The following is an 18,628-nucleotide window of genomic DNA, read 5'->3' as shown; positions in this document are numbered from 1 at the left end:
TGTTATAAGATCAGTAACCTTCCTTTACCTAGCATATGTCATTACTAAATACAAAGGACCCAATTCTCCCTTACGTTGGCAGTTGTGAAGGTGCCTTAGAATGGGTGCAAAACACATCTGCACCTTCACGCACTTTAAGGCACCTTAACACTCCCAGAGTGGTGTAAAGTAACTTAAAAGGAGAATGAGGCTGTCACAGTCTGGGGTGCAATCCAGACCAGTGAGGGTCTGTGTCACCACCTGCTCTGCAACCTTGGGTTCCTCCCAATGCTTTCCCAACCTGGGCCTCTCACAGACAGCATGCAGGTCATACCCTGAGTGTCTGTGTATAGCTACAGCCTGCCAGCCATCCTCCAGTCAACACTTTGGCTTCCACCAGCCTTGGTTATCATTTGCAGGATGGCTCTAACACGCTCCCATTTCCAGATTTTTTCCCCCAAAATGTGTGTTCTGCACTATCCAGGCCTCTCCTGGACAGTTCAGACAGTAAAGTTCCATGGCCTCTGTGAGGGGGTCAGTGAACAACAGTTTCCTACTTTTACTGGAGTTACCAGACGATTCAGTTTAAACACAACACTGGGTTAGTTTTGATGAAAGAATGAAACAAATTTTTTTAACTACAAAGAGAGATATTTGAAGTGAGTACAGGTATAAGGTGTTAAAGTCAGAAATGATTATGAGAAATAAAGATAAAATGCTTTCTAGTAACTAAAACTTAACAGGTTAGACTTGGTTCTAGGTAAAATCCTTACCACATGTTCCCTGCAACAGAGCTGACCAAATTCTCTGGTCAGAATCCCTCCAAAAGTCCATCAGTCTGGTTCCTTTTACTCCTGGGAGAATTGTGCACCAAAATATTAAAAAATCTGCACACAATACTTTAACATTTGAAAAATTCTGCGTATTTTATTTGTCAAAATAACACAGTTATTTTCACACCAGTTTCAATTATTTTGGCAATTTATTTAAAAATACATGTCAGGAAGTATGTCTGTAACAATACAGACAACAAACAAGATTCGGGATTCCTTGCTAGGCATATTAATAGAGAACTCTGAGTAATAATTCGTTTAAACTGCAATACAGAAATATATTTTCCACACCCCTCAGAAGCAGTGCAAAGGCTTGGGGGAGTCGGGGGAAGAGGAGGCGCTGAGGGAGAGGGAAGTAATTGCTGGGAAGGAGCCGTGGAGGGTTGTTGGGTATGGGTGGAAAAGTATGGAACGGGTTTTGGGGGAGGAAACATGGGGAGGGATTCTTAGGGAGCTTTCCCCATACAGACCCTGGCTGACCTCTAGCCTCTCCCATTTAGTCAAGCACATCTGCCCCCATCCCTATGTGTTCTCCCCCCCCACCCCGTGTCCTTGCACCCCCACATCCCCATGTGTCCCGGCACCTCCTCCCCCTGTCCTTGTGTCTCTGTGCCACCACATAGCCACCCCCTTCCCCCATGTGTCCCTGCACCATCTACCCCCTGTTCCCATGTGTCTCTGTGTACCCACTCAGTCACCTTGCTTCCCTCATGAGGCCCTGCACTCCCTTCCCCCTGTGGCCCTGTGCCTCCACTCCCATTCAGCCCCTGCCCCAGTCTGTCCTTCCCCACTAGCCCTTATGAACCCCTGTCCTGTCCCAGCAGCCCCATGTGCCTCATGCTGTCTGTCTCCCCATATCCCGTGTCTCCTGACCTGGACTGAGAGGCACTGTGAAGAAGGCACTCAGCCTCTCTCTTCCCTATGGTAGCGGGGGGCTGTCTGGGAGTGCAGGCTCTGTTCTAGCCCAACATTGACCTCTGGTGAGAAAAAGGCAGAACTTCAGCAACTTTCCAGTAAAAGTTATTTTCTGTGGGGGAAAAAATTATGCACGGCTCTTGAATTATGTGCGCACACTGACACAGAATTCCCCCAGAAGTATCCTTTGTTGTCTTAGGCGAATGAGAGAGAGAGTGAGATTCCCTGGTGTGTGTTTGCCCCTCATTTTTATAGTCCAGTCCCTCCTTGAAGTGGAGGGGGTGAAGGTGCACCCATGCTCTTTTCTTCTCTCCTGTGTATGCTGACATATAGATTTGCCTTGTCTCCCTCTTGCTGTCTCAGGGACCCTGTTTACTACTTATAGAAACTTGAGGTAAACACATGCTCCTTTGTGTAAGATAGACCTGCTGCCTAATCAGGGCTATGTGGGTTTGAACATGTGCTACCAACCTCATACGGAGGGAACTCATAACTCTACGTATAATGTTGCTACATACGTTTCACCACGATAGTATTGACCAGTGAGTTACTAGTTTTCAAATGATACCTCACAGGGCATATTTTGTGCAAAGATTATTACACTAGTATGTGGGGTGTGAATACAAGGTTGCATTCGGTTACATAGGCCCAAAGCTTTTGTTACTATGTATTTGATATGTTACATTAACCTCACAAGTCATCACTATTTTTGTAGTTAAAATGCAGAGAGAGGCTTTCTGTGCAAATTTAAAAGATGAACTAGAAATGAAATCTCCAAAGTCCATCTGCTTCCACGATTTATGTTGAATGCCAGCACATAATACTGGTGAACATGGACTTCTTTTGGAGTTTGTCTTTACGAAGTCCTGAACAGGGGTATCGTGTACAAACTAACATAAATATAATAACAACATGGAGGTTTTGCTGGAGTTGGTCATGAAAAGTTGGCAGCAGATTCTAGAGGAACCAAAATACTTTGTCACTCACAAGTTATTGAATGAGCTGTTTACTGCTTCCTGAAATGCAGTAAGTGTAAATGGGATGAGGGAAATATTTCACCGTATTGCTTTAATTCATATCCATAGCAGATGTTTATTTTCAGTATGTGCCTCATTGTGTGTTTACGTTCTCTTGCCACAAGTAAGCAATATTCTTTTGTTTCTCAGGTCTCCGGCTGTGTCACAATATGAACAGCAGCCCTTGTGTGCCTGTAATTTTATTGTTTAGCTCTGTATTTTCTGTTGTGCTTCTGTGCCTAGTCAGATGCCATCAAGACTTACAATTTGTTTCACGTTGGCTTTATAGGACATTTTCTCTGCCTATTTCCTTGTAGCATGCCACAAAATAGATAATGTATTAGTGCAACCGCAATTTATGGTTCTGTAGAATAAGACAATAAAATGACTTCATCCACGTGTTTCATGCTTTCTAGTCTCAAAAATCTACCATTTTCCATATAATTATGGATGTTTTCCTCTGTTTGTTTTTTTTTAGAAGTCAGAAGGCAGCGCCTCTCCCACGTGATGGACAGCCAAAAGAAATGTCTCAGGCTCCGGTGCTTATTTCCTGCGCCGACCAGTGAAGCTCCACCTTATTGTAAAACATTGTGCTTTACCTAATATCCTAGCCTTGTCTTTACCAAGGGAAGCTAGTCAGTCCATATGATGGAAAATATAGACTTGCAAACAAGTGCTTATTGCTGTGAGTGGCCCAGATTTCACTTGAAGCCAGAAGTTAGCAACTTGGGCCAAGTCCTCCAATTGGAACCCAGAATCTAGGAAGGTGGTGTTATTTGACTAATAATGAAAAGAAATGGAATGATCCTGGAGCTTGCTTTCTATTGAAGGCTTTTAAACAGTAAATAGGTGGTTTCTGTGAAAAAGGCTGCCTTTACAGTAGCTCACACAGCATCCAGAGGGTATGGAAACTAGTTTCATATAATACCTAGTTACTCTAAACAAAAATACAAAACAAAAAAAAACACTGACGCACTGCACTAGTTATTAGATATTCTTAGTCATTTTTGTACATGAAGATTTAAGTTCTAAGATGGTTTATATAATAGGTTATGCCTACATTTATATTGTAGAATGAATTTAAAAACCTGTTCTGGAGAACTCAAGGCAGCATGGGCAGATGTACCATTGTTAGCGGTGTTTGCTCAACCATGTGGTCCAGATGTTCTGCACTTTTATATTTGCCACCACAGTGGTAGAGTTTACTGGCAAAAATTCTGACAGGCTGTGTTGAGTGAGTTTGTTTGTTTGTTTGTTTTTTTAATTTAGCATTGAATAACCAGAATGATTTGCATTAGAAAAAGGAGTGGCATATGGGAAAGAACAATACTGCAGATTATGGACTGGTCTTTCATGCATTGGAGGGTTCCTTTATTTTGCATAGAGGTCTAAAATGACTGGGTGAAATGCTCATGTAAACAAAAACAAAAAAAAATACTACAAATACATTGTTCAGAAGTGACCTTAGTATTACTTCACTATTCTGAAAACCTTGAAGACATGACTTCAGTATACATGCACACTGATATACATACCTTTTACATTTGACAGACACTGGAATTGTTGTAATTACTGTGCACAATCTAAATTGGCTTTGTAGATTGTATAAAAAGAGCCAGTTCTAGTTTGTGCTGGTAAAGTGGTAAGTTGTATGCAAGTAAACCATGATTGAAGAATAATGTTTGACTAAAGTTAGGCTATCAAGCAGAGATCCACCTGCCAGTTCCTGTCCTTGCTTTTGTTTTCTTTATGTATTCTGCTCTCATAAATACATCCCCAAAGCCAGCACCAAGTGTATCACTTGGACTATATCTTCACTCTGTTGACTTAAAATATTGCATAAGCCAGGCAGTTGTTTCCTACCAACAGATGCAAAATGATTACTAGAAATTAATCGGAAGCTACAAATTCAACAGGGTACTTCTTTCATAGCACAAGATGTTTCCCTACGTTTTGCATCATAGCACAAAGATTTACCAAATTGGACCCCAGCAATAATTTTCTGTTAGTCTTCTTCATACTGGCTGAAGTTTTGATAGTATTAGGTTGAGTTTGAAGCTCTTTAATTAAGTCTTTAAATAATGAGAGTTTACATGGTTCTATCAGGCATTCTTATTTATACTTGACTGAATTGATGTGTTTTTTGGGGGTGGGGAGGGATTTGTAATTCTAATTTGATGTAATAGCCATATGGAGAGTAACTCTATTAATAGTTGCTAGATTTTAGCCTTTTGTTGCTGTAGATAAGTGCAGGTCTTCAGTTTATATGTTGGGAAATGCTATACAACATACCACACACATTGTAACAAACGATGAAGTATTGATAAAAAGCAGATAGCTGAGAAAATATGTTTAAAATGCATGTAAAATATTACCCTCAGAGATGCTGGAGGAAGATATGTTGGAGAAAGGGAAGAAAAAGGAAATAAAGTTTAATAGTAATGAGAGAGTTAAAAGGCTTTTTAAAATTCAGGTAGAAATAAGACTGGTAAAGAGCTCCCTATTATGCCATTGTAGCATGTGGCAATATTTTTAATAAAATTTTATTAACGTTTTCTAAATTATTTTAACAAAACAGAAAAACTGTCAACATTTAAAACAGTTGGGTCACAGTGAGGTGGCTGTTGGCGTTTTGGACCACTTTATAAATTATAATTAGCTGAAATCCAAATATTGTATGGTGCAGGCCATTCACCTTGACAATGGTACTAACTTATTTCTCTAGAACCCACTAGAATAGATATATTTTTTGCCAGAGCACCCCATCATTCTTCAATTTAAATTTCAGTATTGTTCCTTAAGATATTTCTGTATATTAATGGTACCTTTTTTAAAAGAAACAAAAAAAAATTACTTTTTCTATGTGAATCAATATCTTACTTGATCTGCTTTTCCTTAGAGAGGGGGTGGGGCTGGGTCAATGTACTGGATATGACTGTTTTCAGATACTTATAAACCTTTTTGTAGATATGCTTAATTTTTAAGCAGTTAGGCACTGAGAGTAGCAGAAATCCTGCAAAGCTTTATAGTTCATTAGGCATTTGCCTTTGTTGGTTCTCGGAGTGATGTCTTGATTTCAGTAGCAAGAATTTCCCCTGAATCTACTGGAAGGGGTAGCAGTATTTTCAGGTAACAAAATTTGTTAGCACAAGAAAATTTCAGACCAACATTTTCCTGTATTGGGTTTGTTTTTGTTTTTTTAATTTTTATTATTTTCCATTCCTTTCATTTTGGAAAATTTTATTGCTGTGATATGTACTTCAGCATACCAGCAAATACTTTCACCCATTGACATATGTCCACAAATGCCTCGAGAGAAGAAATTGTTGCACCTTATGTATATCTCAAGCAAACCAAAATATGATGCTTTTCTGCTTTGTTTATTCTGATTATGTTGTATCATTCTTTACTGAACCCATTCTCACTTAGCTAAACCTGTTGATATTTTCGCATTTAAACTTAATTTCTGGATCTGAACCTATGTATAAATCTTTCTTTTAAAAAACAAAAAGCAATTATCCCAGTCCTCTCTGAATTCTTGGTGGAAGTGAGGAATCTTGTCTCAAGTATAAAATGCAGTACTGTTCCAGTTTTCTTTTGCTTTTATTTATTTGGTGATCTTTGTTATTTTATGTGTTGTTTTGAGGTATACAAAGTGTATTATAGTAGCTAAAGCTACAGACATAAGCAGCTGGGAGAAAAATACTGTAATTTTTTTTAATTGTTTCAGTACTGTAAACGAATACGGGAAGAATGTTCTGCAGAGCATTTGAGATGCAGGTTCTGATCCCCACATTGTCTTATAGTCCAGATTAGACCAGAATTGATCAAAAATGGTATGGAGATTAAATCATGCTGTTGTAATTATGGCAGTATTTATCCCTTGAATGTGCTGTAATTCCAGACATCGAATATATTTATTTAAGATGATTGAATGCTCTTTTATACTAATTCAGTGTCCCAAAGTCATGAGCAAGGATTTTTTGTTAGTTTCAATTCCCAGTTTATAGTGTCGATGCATGAGGTTTGAAATAGAAAATAAACATTGGGTTGGGAAAGGAAGCAGGGACAAGGGAATGACAGAACCATATGAGTGTGTATTTAAATTTCAACTCTTTTGTCATTTTCCCCCCCTTATTTAGTTGAGTGACACTCTGTCTGTGTAGCATGAAACTGGTAGGCACTGTGCAGTCTTTGACTCTATGTATTGCCACTTTGCATCCATGGTTGAAACCCAAGAGAGTTGTAACTTGCCCCAGAAAAAGGACATTCATTACTCTGGATGACCTTTTAATGATAAAGGGTACATCTTCTAGTATGAGGCATTAATGTGAACCAGTTCTAAACTGGGCTGCCTATTTAGCTACTGGACAAATACTGGAATATGCTCTGAAGCCATAGACTTGAGACAGTTGAGAGGGTGTCAGAGAAAAGAAGGCCTCTTCTCAGCATGGTGAAGTGACAGCAACAAAGGAGAGGTAAAAGGCTTTACATTCTGTAAAAGAAAAAATAGGTTGAAAAATGATTCATTGGGTTTGCATGATGCTATTGTGTACGGTGATTGTTGGCTGCACCTCCCCAGATGAATGCTAATTTTAATAGGGCTTCCTCTGCTAAAAGGCTACTTTCGTTGACTTCCATTTGCTTTCTGTTTTCATTTTAAATGGAATGTAATCTGTTCAGCCATCAATGCCATTTTTATATCATGGTATGTTTTAATTTCCAAGAACAATATTTATACAGAGGGAACAGTGTAACACAAAATATACAGTGAAAGCCGTACTATTTATATTGCTGTTATGCTTTTGACTTTTGTGTCCTATTCATATAGATTGTCAGACATCGTCATTTCGCTCTTATTGGTTCAATAAGATGGTTTTTGTGACAACAGAAAATGTAGAGCTCATCAGGTGATTAACTTCAGATATTCCCAAAGGAAACGGAGTAATCCAAAAGCTGCTTTTAATACTTAGTGGGTTACATTTACTATATCATGATTTCACCTGAAAACATAATTGTGCAACTCATATGTCATAAACCATGTTTTATCCATTAGACAATCTTTCCTGTGCTTGTTAGATTGTAGAGTTTCTAGATGCCTTTGTCACATTTTGTAATATTTCCAGCTACAACTGTCAGAACATTAAGGCATTTCAGGACATATAGAGCTGTAAATTTGCATTTAGACTGTGACAGAGAAGTTTACCTCTTCCCCTCAATTCCCCAATAAAAAGTCACAGTGAGGTTTATGCTTTTCAATTAAATACCAAATTAGCCTTGCTAATATTCTAATAATTAAATTGACATCTTTTTGAAGAAGAATGTAGAGAGGACACACTGTACCTTAAACTTGTCTGCAGTTCATTAAGGCAGCCATCCAGAGAGGACCAATTTTATTCCCTAATTCAGCAAAGTACGTAAACTCAAACTTACTAAACTCTTCAGCACGTGCTTAAATGTTAAGCATGTGTTTGTGTGCTGTCCTGACTCTGAATGTTTTCATGAACTGGGACCTTAATTTACATTGGACTTTGAACAAATACTAACATTTTAACATTCATTAAGTTTTTCCAGAGAATTATTTTCTAATTACTGGATTCTGACTGTGTTATCAAGTACCAGGTAGAAACTCCATATGCTTCAGTGGAAAAAGATGTGTGTTACCTCACAATCTGAAATAGAAATTATGTGGCTAAACATGCCTCCTAAAATAACACTCTAATCCTACCCTTTTTACTCACAAAAGTAAAACAACAATCATCTTCACACCAGGGGCTGGAACTTTGAAAGTGACCAAAGAAATGTAATGCAGAGCAGTGACTGGCAACTTTTTTGCCATGAACTAAGTATTTTACGCTCGGGAGTTCAACTGTTAGACAGCCTGAGGTTTCTCACACTGTCTTATGAACTTTATTTTCATAGGTTTCAATCTTTCCCTTGCATGTCACATGGTAGGGTGAGATTTTTTCAAAGTGTCTAAAGTGAGTAACGAATACAAACCCCATTGAGCTACTCACTTAGCCACGTTAGAAAATCCTACCCCTAAACAGAGTTTGCTTTGGCCATCAGGTCTTTGTCTATCAACAGTTGAAACATGACTGAATTTCTAATGTCTTTTTTCATAGGGCCTGATCCTTCAACCTTTATTCTCACACATAATTCCATTGACTTCTGGGCCATAATTTGTCTTTATTTGCTCTAAAGTTTGGTGTAAACATGTTTTGTAGTAATTATTTCCATTCAGTGGTCTCATAGAGCTCTTGCCTTCTTAGATGTGTGTAGTTAAAGTTAATAATCACATTTATAAAATGCCTTTCTTCAAAAACTTATACCTAATTTGATATTTTTTAAAATGCACATGTTAATTCATGTGTCTAACACGCTAAAGTACATTAACTGTGATCATGAAACTGAATAAAATATTTGAAAACAACCTTTCAAATAAATTACTTTATATTCACTCTATTTTAGCTATCCAATATGTACTTGTAAATAATTTCCCATTTTAAATTAATGGATGCAAATAGATACTTTAAGAAAGTTGAGTTTTTTTGATATTTCACCTGCTTCAAGATCATCAAGTGCTTGTTTACCTTAATGTGACTAATGCAGTAATTTATTAGTCTGGCAGTGAATGAATTCTACTAAAATTCAGATTGTTTTTTTTAAACTGAAAAATCTTGTTCGCCCCCTAAAAAAACAGGTTATTCAAAAACATAAACTGGGCTAGATCGTCCAACCTGCATACTATAATTTCTGTTTTCTTTAAAACCAACAGTGTAACTCCTCTGGTAGTCAGTCAAAAGTATGTTGGCTGGGAGTGTTGTTGTTTTAAATATTTGTTGTTGTTACACAGAAAATATGCCCAAACCAGCGTAGTTTAGACTGATATGCTGAGCTTCCAGCTTCTTTTTAAAACTTGGGGGCCTAATCCAGCACCATTGAAATCCGTGGAATGACCCCTACAGATCTCAACAGATCTTTGGATCTGGCCCTTACTGTGCTAATGCTGGCAAAGCACCATTGATTTCAGTGGAATTACACTAGTATAAAACTGGAGTAGCACAGTGAAGAATCAGGCCCTTTGTCTATCTCTGCTTTCTTGGATTTCGTCTTCCACACCTTGTTGCACATTTCATCTACAGCCCACAGACAATTAACTGACGTCATCTTTACGTAACAAAGCCCTTACTTCATCGGTAGTCCTAGGACAGCAAGGGATTTATGTTTTAAAAATAGGTCCTTGTTTTAAAATGTAATACGGATGATGATTATTGCTTAGGGTTTATACTGTGGTAGCACGTCCAAGCCACAACCAGGTTGAGCCCCGTTTGAACTTGGATTGTATTCAGTCCACACAGTTCCCTTCCTTCCCCCGCCCCATATATGCTTGAAAATGTAGATTCTTGGGATCCAATCCTCCACTCTTCATAGACCTGAAACTTCCATTGACTTCAGTGGGATGTTTTTGGTGTGCAAGGAATGCAAGATTGTGCCCTCTGGATAGTATATAGAAGATAATACTCAGGGAACTGTGGGTGAGGGTTTTGTGAATGCATGTGTGCTCTCCTGGCCACAGCAGGTCCATGCCTATTGAAACCAGTGGAAGCCCTTTATACCTATGACAGCAGAACCAACTGCATATAAGAGAGTCCAAAACAGTGGGAGAGAGTCCCTCAATCTTTTTTTTTTAAATACTTATTCTGTCCACATTTACACAAGGGAGCGGAACATGTGAGCTGTCCTTCGTCTCCTATGTCTGAAAGCTCTAGGCTCCCTACAAAGACATGCCAGGATTTGAACAGATACAGGCAATGTTACAGGGATGTAGAGATCACATGGAAAAAAGGAAGGGCTTCTTATAATGAAAGAGAAATGCCAAGGGTATATCTTCTTATGAGGAGAGCTCTAAATCTTCCACCTAATATTTTAAGTCTGTTACACTGGGGAATTTTAAATCACCATCCTTTTTCGATTACACAGTAACTCTAAAACATGATTGATTATCTTTGCTTCATTACTCAGATTCTGTCTTTTTGTCTGCTTTCATTTTGTCCTTACCACAAAACAACTTTTTAGCTAGATATTTTAAACTGCATAAGACCTCTTCTGAAACCCAGCTCTCACTTGCCTTGTGTCTGCCAGCTGCATGGCATTACATTTACATTCTGTCAGTTGAGAGAGACACGTCCTTTTGTTGTCTGATGACATGGAAAAGGAATATTTCTACCTACTGAAGTAACACACCAGTTCAGAGAGTACTGTCACTCTACACCATTGACCCATTTTCCCACTATTTGTCCATTTCTTTAATATGCAACTAATCCTTTCAAAACAGAATTTTTTTTTCAAATGGAAAAAGTGTCGTTTGAATACAAAAAATATACGCAAGCATTCCATAAGCCACCTAAAAATCATAGACTAACCAGTTCCTCAGTAAGATACTAGCACTTTGTAACAAAATGAGATACGTTATATATTTGCTGCAAAGTTTTGTTTTGTGTTTTTTCTCAAAAATAAAACCTGTAAGATATCAAGTCTACAATCCATTCAGTGTGAACTTCTTGTGTGGACCACTTCCAGCACAGAAACTATCAGAATTTGAATTTTTAAACAGTTACAATAGAATTTTGAGACTCACTCTGATGTATTTAAGCTAATTGTCCTTTGTTAACAGTTTTCCATTAGGACTAGACAGATATGTCAGGTTCAGCTGTTGTAAATCCACATAGGTCCATTAACTTCAGTGGAGCTATCCCAGTTTAAATTAGCTAAGAATCTAGCTTATTTAAAGTTAGATAGTAATTTCTTTCACTTATAGGCAGGCACAAACTCAGTTCCTTTTTCAGTCCTTGGGAATAAACTGGTCAAAAGAGACCCCAAAACCGCAATCTACTCAAAAAGTTCAGTTAGAGTATTAAGCTTTACACTAAGCTTGATACTTGTTGCTGGAATGCGAACCTTTGATGCTTTTAAGTCACCACGGTAGCATTTTGTTCATTTTAAATCCGTTGGGTTCCTTTGCGATCTTAGCACAATTGGTTATGCTGCTTAGTCACAATATCTAGTGCACCAGGTGGATTTTGTTGTTGTTGTTTCTTTTTGACATCCGTTTGATAAATTTCCCTGAGTCACTGCACACTATATGAATGCAGTTTGTCTTTGATCAATAAAAGTGTAAAGAAGATTTCATGTGCACTTGAACTTTGTCCTTGCATACGAACAAGGACTGCAGACTGAGGTACTAATTTAGTTACATTCATTATATTTCACACCAAATTCTGTTCTCAGGCGAAAGAAGATCTGAATAATGACATGCTCGATAGTAAAACTGTTCTGCTCTTCTTCAAATATTTATGTTCAGTTTCAAACATTGCAAAATGTAAAGGGCCGGATCCTTGGTCCTGCTAAAACTGTGTTGTGTTGCTTTCGTGGCTGCTTTTCATGACCTCCTGTGTGGGAGAATCCTTTGGAGGTATAGAGACAGTATAGTGGCTCCTATGCAATCCACTTCCAGCCTTTGGTACAAGGTGCACGGGCGGAGATAAGAGAGGATGTGGTCAGGTGTTCCCTATCCTCTGGCAATCACCAGTTGCCAGAATGGTCTCCTGAGCTATGCCTGGCATCTCAAGGTCAGAACTGAGGATCTGGTCTGAAAAGCTGAATGTGAAGTTTAACAGAGGACCATGTTCTATGTCAATATGTTGCCCATCATGCATTTGTCAGTAGTCATTATAAAAATAAAGGTTTAACGGTATGTCTTAAAATAGCTTAATAATTTGTCTGCTACTCATTAGGAAACCAGTGTGCTGATTCTAAAATATTCCCTATAGAATAACCCTGTAGATATATATAATTGACCAAATGGTTTTTGTTCATAATATTTCTTACGTTCTTCCATTTGTTCTGCTCCAGTACATTACATTCTACCTACATCCCCCAATTTCCACCTGCCTAGGATTTTCAAAGAAATGGTTTTCGACTGCAGGTTTGCAGCTCCAACTTTCTCGCTAAATATTGCTTTGTGTGGGAGGAGGCACAGAGGGTGATACAGCCTCTCCTCAGCCCAAAGTCTGAGACGGAAATCGGTGAGATTTCTGTATGTGAAAATACAAAACTGGATGAATAGCAAGTTAGCTGATGACTAATAACAGTGCCATCCTAGTGGCAAAGCTGTAGCGGGCTTGGCAAGAACTAGCAAAAATTAAACTGACAGTTCTACAGTGCTTCCTGCTTTGAAATCCCATTACGCACTGCACCCTAAAGAGCAGCCAGCCATCTAAGCATCCTTGGCCAGATCATGCTAACAAAAAATCTCATGAGGCTGGAAAAGCGTAGCAAGCCCATAAATGTGGGGGAATTTCTGATGCAGGGGAGGAGGTTAGAGGGGATTTTGAGCTCAAGTCGCATCCTCCTCCTTCAGATTCCATGGAAACCTCTTTAAGTTTGAGGCTCAGTGGATTGAGCAGCATTATCCCTCCCTTTCAAAATCAGCAGATTCAAGGCTGACGCAGTCAGTATTACCTTGCCCTGATTCATCTTCCGTGTGCCAAACCATCTTCCATAGTTTAAGGGTGGGAATTTAGGGCAGTTTCTGGCAGGGTCTGGTTAAAGTGAGGGGGAGGTGCTTCGCTGAATTTCCCTGTAGATCTTGGTATGTCTGTGGGTTTGGAGGGCCACATACTCTGGTTGAGGGTGGGGGAGCAAATCTGTTTTCCACAAACTGGGATGGCCCCACAGCAGCTCAAGTTTCCTGGCCCTTTTGTGGGTTTCACTTGAGAAGAGAACTTGAGACTTGGAGAACTTGAGAATAGAAATATAATGAATATAACAAAATTAGTACCTCAGTCTGCAGTCCTTATTTGTGTGCAAGAACGGAGGGTTCGAGTGCACATGAAAGTATTCAAGTATAGAAGTGAGGCAAGAAGGACCTTCTTCCATTGTTTAAGCACAAAATAATTTCCTAGTGGCCCTGACATGGGAAATTTTTCTGTTTAAACTCCCAGAAATACCCAATAATAATTGACATTGTCCTGTCCGTCATCCATTCAGTTATTTCTATGGTAATATTACAGTGTTTTAGTTGGACTTTATCTTGGTTAATATTATATGATAAAACAAACCTCAGGAGAATCCCAGTGCTTATCACGAACAGCCCACTTTTTCTGACACTCAGGGATAGAAACGTCTTTTTCTGGTCTCTCATCCAGCACTAGTGTTAAGAAACGACAGGACTGAAAGTGTTTGTACTGGTCCACCAAAAGGTTTCTAACCAGGGCAGGCTATCACATTTTAATCCTATCATTCTGCTTACCAGTTGGCTTTTCATTCAATTTCTGCTTGAGATGAGTTGCTAATGCCTAGGCGACTGCTGGAGTTATGAGTTGACACTCGGATTCCAAGCTTTCATATGGTGAAAAGCATTAGGCTTGGGGAGTTATCAAGATAATGGCTACTAAAATTATGTTGCCACTGAAGGGTTTAAAAATAAACAACATGGTAATCTGAAGTTTTAGGTCTAGTATCTCAGACTGTACAATCTCAAGAAGTTTACAGTGGGACTCCTATTCCGATTGAGGCCTGTTGGTATTCCCACTGTAATACAAATGTTTAACAATAAGGTATGTGATCTTCAGGGACTTGAAACAAACATTTAAATTATCTGAAATGCTGGCACTCCCAGCTTCCCAGTGGTTTAAATTATTTATTTGTAACAATCTGTTGTGAAACAGGACATCTTGGAACTGTCACTAACCCAGCAAGTTCTTTGGCACTAGCCCAGGACTAAATACTGCATGGTCAACTTTGGACCTGAGGCCAGTGTAATTTTCAGTTTCTCAAAACTGTTTCCCCGGGTGTTTTAAGTGGCATTTTAAAATGACCTGTATGCACATGCCTGTGACGTAGTCTGCCCTGATTTAAAACCAGAGTTTGCAAAAGATTATTTCTCTCATCACAGAAAGGAGAAATGGGAGAAAAATTCATTTGGTGTCCAGCCAAACGAATAAAACACTCTTCCCTGAGTTGCATTCCAAATGCTTTGTCTAGTCTAATTCAAGTTGACTCAACCAAACCCCAAATGTTCCCTTGGGTAGATATTAAATAGGAAGGGATGCTAATTTATTCAATTTGTCATAGCAGAGGGGTTATTAAGCTTTGTCACAGTGAGGCTCATTACTGCTGAAAGCCATGTGTCTCTCGAACACCCTTTCTGCCAGCCTCCTCGTCACAATCCCGTTCAGGATGGTGCAACGTTCTTTTTTCTTAGCGCAGCCAGGCTGCCTTCTTTTTTGCAGCTGCTCCTACAGATGACCAGGCTGTTTACAAAAAGGAGCCAGTAATGAAAGCTGAAAATGAGGCAGAAAAGTCTGTACTACAAGACCTTCCAGGTCTCCATAGACCACACTTTGAGAACTGCTGACGGAGCATATAAGTGCAAAGACGTTCACATTAACATTGGACCAGTGTTTTGTAGTAAATTTGTATTTAGATTTGTGCATTTAGATTGAATTACATTGACATGGTTTGAAAGTTGATTCCCTTACTGACTATTACGTGTGGATCAATGGGAAATCTCGATATTTTAATAGGAATGAAAGGAACCTGTAGAATAGATGAATAAGTTGCAGAGAGCATCTCTTGATCTAGGCAGACAACAGTGCAGGACTCATTATATGCGGGGTGGTTTATCTTTCAAAAACCTGAGATAGGGCTGAGCTATAAAACTGGGCTCTTAATCTAGATCAGAACTTCTCCTAAACTTGGGAATATTTGGAATCAGGGTTTATCTCTACATCAAAACTAAAGAAGTTGTCATTAAGGGAGTACTACCAGGCATAGTTGGAAGGATAGGATACTGGACAGTGCTCAGAAGACCAGGTTTCTATTCCCAGCTTGGCCATTGGCCTAGTATGTGACCTTGTACTAGTTCACTTTGTGCCTCTTAGCCACCGTTAAAATGGGGATGATTTCACCATTAAAATGTGGGCGAAGTCTTTAAACCACAATTTGAGGACTTCAATAGCACAGACATAGATTAGGGGTTTGTTACAGGAGTGGGTGGGTGAGATTCTGTGGCATGTGCAGGAGGCCAGACTAGACGATCATCATGGTCCCTTCTGACCTTAAAGTCTATGATTCTACAATATTATTATTATTATTATTATTTATTAATTATTTTATCTGAGGCCTCGGTCTGTAATCCAGTTTCATTTCTAGATAAAACAAACTGTTATTCAGTTACCAATATTTTTGGAACAAAAGCCTCATATACATCTACAATACAAGTACAAATTTTTCCATGACATCCACACAACAACCTAATTGCAAATAAGTGTGTGTGCATGAGCCCATTCCACAGAGAAAATGTGGTTTGGAAATGTGGATCTCTTGTTCCTTGTCCCCATATATATGATAACAGCATGGCCAAATATTGTTTTACAACATGTGTGTGTAAACCTAATGGAATACATTCGGTATGGTATGCAGTTTTTACTGGTGTGAGTTTTGGATGGCTGTGTTACTCTTAAGTCTCTCTCTCCTCCCCCCGTTTTCCACATACACGCAGACTGAGTGCATGTTACATATTTGTGTTAGAGTGAGAGAAACTGTTGTATTTTGTCACCAAGATAATCTTCAGATCATCTGCAATTAATGTATTATGTATTAATACATAAGCCTGTTCAGCCAGCTAATGGATACCAAATGGCTCAAAAATATGTGTAACTCATTTGTGAATGCTGTATACTTTATTTATGGGACTGATAAGATCACACTAATGCATAAGAACTAAAATGAAAGCAGTCCTTTCATATCATAATTCAGATACCTAATTAACATGCAGTTATATTTAAAAATAAAACCCAAAGACTATTATACATACATACATACATACATACATACATTATCCTTCCCACATGGGTACATAACTTTACAGTCTGTTTCCTTCTGGGATCTAAAAACCATCTTTATAATGGGATAAAAATATATTCCTAGTGAGACCAAAATGTGTATGTTTTGATATTTGTTAGAAGAAAAACATTCAGATTAATTAGCTGGACAGTAATTTGCGGGGGACACAAGGGAGAATTAATATATTAAGCATATTTTATTATGTTTGGATAAAATTCAAAAATGCAATTAAATCAACGGTGCAAACAAAATGATGGATGGTGTTTTAAAATTACACACATAGCGCCCAAACAAAATGAACGCCCTTGGCAACGCTGGTCTGTTGCACTTCCACTGAGAGATGTGTACATATGTGAAGCTCACAGGCGCCATAACATCCTAGAAATCACTAGAATCCTAGAAAAAGCTGTTGAAATTCCATTGCCATTCTGAGAACAACTTTCAGGAAAGCTGGTTTTTTGTTTCTGTTTTTTTTTTTTAAATCATTTCTGTCAACTTCACAGTCCAGCTCGAGCCACCATTTACACTGTAAAATCAGATTCTCCTAGGTGGAAGTGCTTATGACTTTATAGTTCTTTGTAAGATAGGAATGTCAGGCCTTGCTTAAAAATTGTCAGGCCCCCTTCCATGTCTTCCTCCTCTTCCCTCAAGCAATTAAGGGCTTGAGCCTGCACTCATTGAAATCGATGGCAAAACTCCCATTGACTTTAGTGGTGCGGGATCAGGGCCCTTCAGAGGTGCTCAGCAACTCTGAATGTCAGGCTCAGTATTTTTTATGCTGTTTGGTGACCTTTCCACCCACTATTGAGGACAAGGGACAAGTATTCCAAAGAGATCAACAAAAAGGAGGCAGCAGGGTCTAGTGGATTGAGCACTGGACTGGGACTGGGGAGACGTCGGTTCAATCTGTGACTCTCACTGGCCTGCTGGGTGAGCTTGGGCAAGTCACTTCACTGATCTGTGCCTCAGTTTCCCTGTCTCTAAAATTGGGATAATTCTGACCTCCTTTGTGAGACCTAAAGATGAAAAGCACTAGGTAGTAGCTAGATATTATTACTGAAGCTCTATGGATCTATTCTGCCACACCTTCCTGAAAACACACAATCAACTCTGATAAATATTAAGTTGTGCTCATGCATCAACCTAAAAATGTTCCTTGAAGCCAAGAAACTGAACAATTCTTGGCTTGTTGCGGAGAGTAATGGACCCTCTCCTTAACTGGTGTGAACTGGCTTAGCTCCGCTAGATTTCCATGGATCTGCACCAATGTACACCAGCTGGGAGGATCTGGCCCATTTTTTAATTGAAGTTCTGTTGTGGTAATTATTGTACACTGAAACAATATATTGGCCTCTTCTGTTTTTTTCCAGAACCATTTGTTAGCTCTGTTATGTATTAGTCATTTCACGCTGGGCCTAAACCATACTATCCTAAATGTTTATTAAGAAATCACAAAAGGGGAAGTTTGTTTGACTTCCATAGTTTGGGGGTATTTTTAAAGGAAGGATTATTATAGATTAAGTGGAATCAATTACTCAAGAAAAATTAATACCAAATGAACACAACTCAAAATATAGGGTCATTATACTGCTCTCCTCACTCATGCCAGCAGCCTAAATTGAAGTCACTTGTACTGTTATCCCCATAAGGCTGGCAGGATCGGGGCCACGGTAAAGATGAAGTCCTAATTAATACTCTAGGGGCCTGAGTCTCCACTGTCTTCTGCCTTATGTTGTCCTTTGTCCATTCAAAGTGAGAGCCCAGTGGGTGTAAACCACTGCAGGCCTGATTCCCCTCTGTTACACCAGTTGTATACTGGTATAGCTTCATTGACTTCAGTGGAATTACTCCTGAATTACACTGGTGTGATAGGAGGATCCCGGGCTAATGTTCTCATTTGACATGTTACATATTTTATTCATAATTTTTTTTTTAATTTTGGGGTATTTCATCTCATTATATTGAAAGCTAAAT

General features: G+C 38.8%; 2 protein-coding genes across 6 annotated transcripts in view; both read left to right on the top strand.

Annotated features, from left to right (window-relative positions):
- BBX (BBX high mobility group box domain containing) overlaps window positions 1-9,236 on the top strand; it is a 193,457-nt gene extending 184,221 nt beyond the window's left edge. For all 5 annotated transcript variants that reach the window (XM_084616800.1, XM_084616802.1, XM_084616801.1 and 2 more), the window contains one exon: window positions 3,222-9,236. In XM_084616800.1, the coding sequence (XP_084472926.1) occupies window positions 3,222-3,309 (88 nt within the window). In that variant the 3' untranslated portion in view covers window positions 3,310-9,236. The remainder of the gene's footprint in view (window positions 1-3,221) is intronic.
- The window catches only part of LOC311521464 (uncharacterized protein), a 319,542-nt gene that overhangs the window by 264,291 nt on the left and 36,623 nt on the right, over window positions 1-18,628 (top strand). The window lies entirely within an intron of this gene.

This window comes from Lepidochelys olivacea (genome assembly GCF_965140295.1).
Source record: "Lepidochelys olivacea isolate rLepOli2 genome assembly, chromosome: 1".
Taxonomy (NCBI): domain Eukaryota; kingdom Metazoa; phylum Chordata; order Testudines; family Cheloniidae; genus Lepidochelys; species Lepidochelys olivacea.
This window is presented reverse-complemented; position numbering and strand designations above follow the sequence as displayed.